This window comes from Nicotiana tabacum, chromosome 8 (assembly GCF_000715075.1).
Source record: "Nicotiana tabacum cultivar K326 chromosome 8, ASM71507v2, whole genome shotgun sequence".
NCBI classification, from domain to species: Eukaryota; Viridiplantae; Streptophyta; class Magnoliopsida; order Solanales; family Solanaceae; genus Nicotiana; species Nicotiana tabacum.
Window position 1 is genome coordinate 162,299,929 of NC_134087.1, and position 1,582 is coordinate 162,301,510.

Consider the following 1,582-nt stretch of genomic DNA (forward strand, 5'->3'; position numbering starts at 1 on the left):
AGGTAAATCCTTCCAAAAGCTGCTGTATGCACCATGGAGGCTTCCATGTCCTTTCCATATGTTTTTCATCAGCATTGAATCTGTTTGTAGCCATATATGCGTGTAGTTACATGCTCTACAGATTCTTAGGGCCTCCACAATTGCTTCTGCTTCTGTATTTGACCCCTCAGTGATCTCCTTGCCCATTGCATATTTTAAATCCCCCACCTCATCCCTAATACATATACCAATTGAACTTCTCCCAGGATTCCCTTTAGATGCCCCATCTGTGTTAACTTTCAGCCAACCCACCATAGGTAGTTTCCAAATGACTTTCTCATATTTCAACCGAGAGGTATAGTTTTCCATTAGAGTTACCAGATCCTGCCACTTATGAGGAACTTTTAAGCCTGGCTTTCTGACCCGAACTAGATGCCGCAATGCTGTTAAAACCTGGTAGATCACTCTGTTGGTTGACACTGCCTCTCCATATTTTAAGTTGTTCCTTCTCTTCCATAATTCTCATACGATGCATGAAGGCAAAGACTGCATTACTGGCTTCAATCTAGGCACTACCATAGCAGTCCAACACCTTGTAATTGCCTGGTGCATTGACAGACCCTCTATTGAAATTCCTGCCTTTGATAGAAAATACTTCCAAACTATTTTAGATGCAGCTGATGTAAAGAACAGATGCACTAATGATTCCTCTTTTGGTTCAGCATAACACCAACACCTTAAGGGCATAAAATACCCCAATGTTCTCATGAAGTCATCCAAAGGTAGTTTTGCCTTCCATACCTTCCACATGAAAAATGCAATTTTAAATGGCAACCCTTTCACCCAAATCATTTTGTATACTGCTTTTCGATCATCTCTCCTTCTTAGGTATTCCTATGCATACGTCATTGAAAAATGTGCACGAGGTTCAAGCATCCAGTATGGGCTATCAAGCGCATTTTCCATCACTAGAGGTCTTACTTTCTGCACAATGTGGTGTGCAAGTTCTTCAAGTAATATCTCTAATAGCCTTTCAACATTCCAAGCCCAATTTTCCAAGACATCATACACATTGTGCACATTTTCATCAATTCCAAATTTAGGAGGAACAATAAAATATAATGCACCCAGACCTATCCAATTGTCTAACCAAAATATTGATGATCCCATTTTTGGATGCCAGGTGATTTGGTGCTCAATTATGTCCCAACATTCCAACATCTTCCTCCAAATGTGTGACCCTTCCCTACATGGAACTATTACTGCATTTAATTTTTTATAGTACTTCTGAGTCATGAAAGAACTCCACAAACTAGGCCTTGTTCGAAAATTCCACTATAGCTTACAAAATAGTGCCTTTGATACATCATGCAATGATTGAAAACCTATTCCTCCTTCCTCACATGGCATACATAATATAGTCCATGATGCCCAATGCCTGCTAGTACTTCCAACTGCACTACACAAAAAGAATTGAGCGAAGATCTTATGGAGTCTGGTTATTACATAGTTGGGAGAATTCACTGCTGATAGTAGGTGTATGGGCATACTCTGAAGAACATTTGATATCATTACTGCCCTGCCTCCTATTGAAATTAATTTG

The 1,582-nt window shown here is 39.8% G+C and overlaps 1 protein-coding gene across 1 annotated transcript; it reads right to left on the reverse strand.

Annotated features, from left to right (window-relative positions):
• Positions 1 to 501: 501 nt before the first annotated feature.
• Positions 502 to 1,149, reverse strand: LOC142163381 (uncharacterized). Its single transcript, XM_075220661.1, has 2 exons — positions 961 to 1,149; positions 502 to 873 (listed from the first exon to the last, which is right to left on the reverse strand). The coding sequence occupies exons 1-2, from the start codon at positions 1,147 to 1,149 to the stop codon at positions 502 to 504; spliced, it is 561 nt and encodes a 186-aa protein (XP_075076762.1).
• Between the last annotated feature and the right edge of the window lie 433 nt (positions 1,150 to 1,582).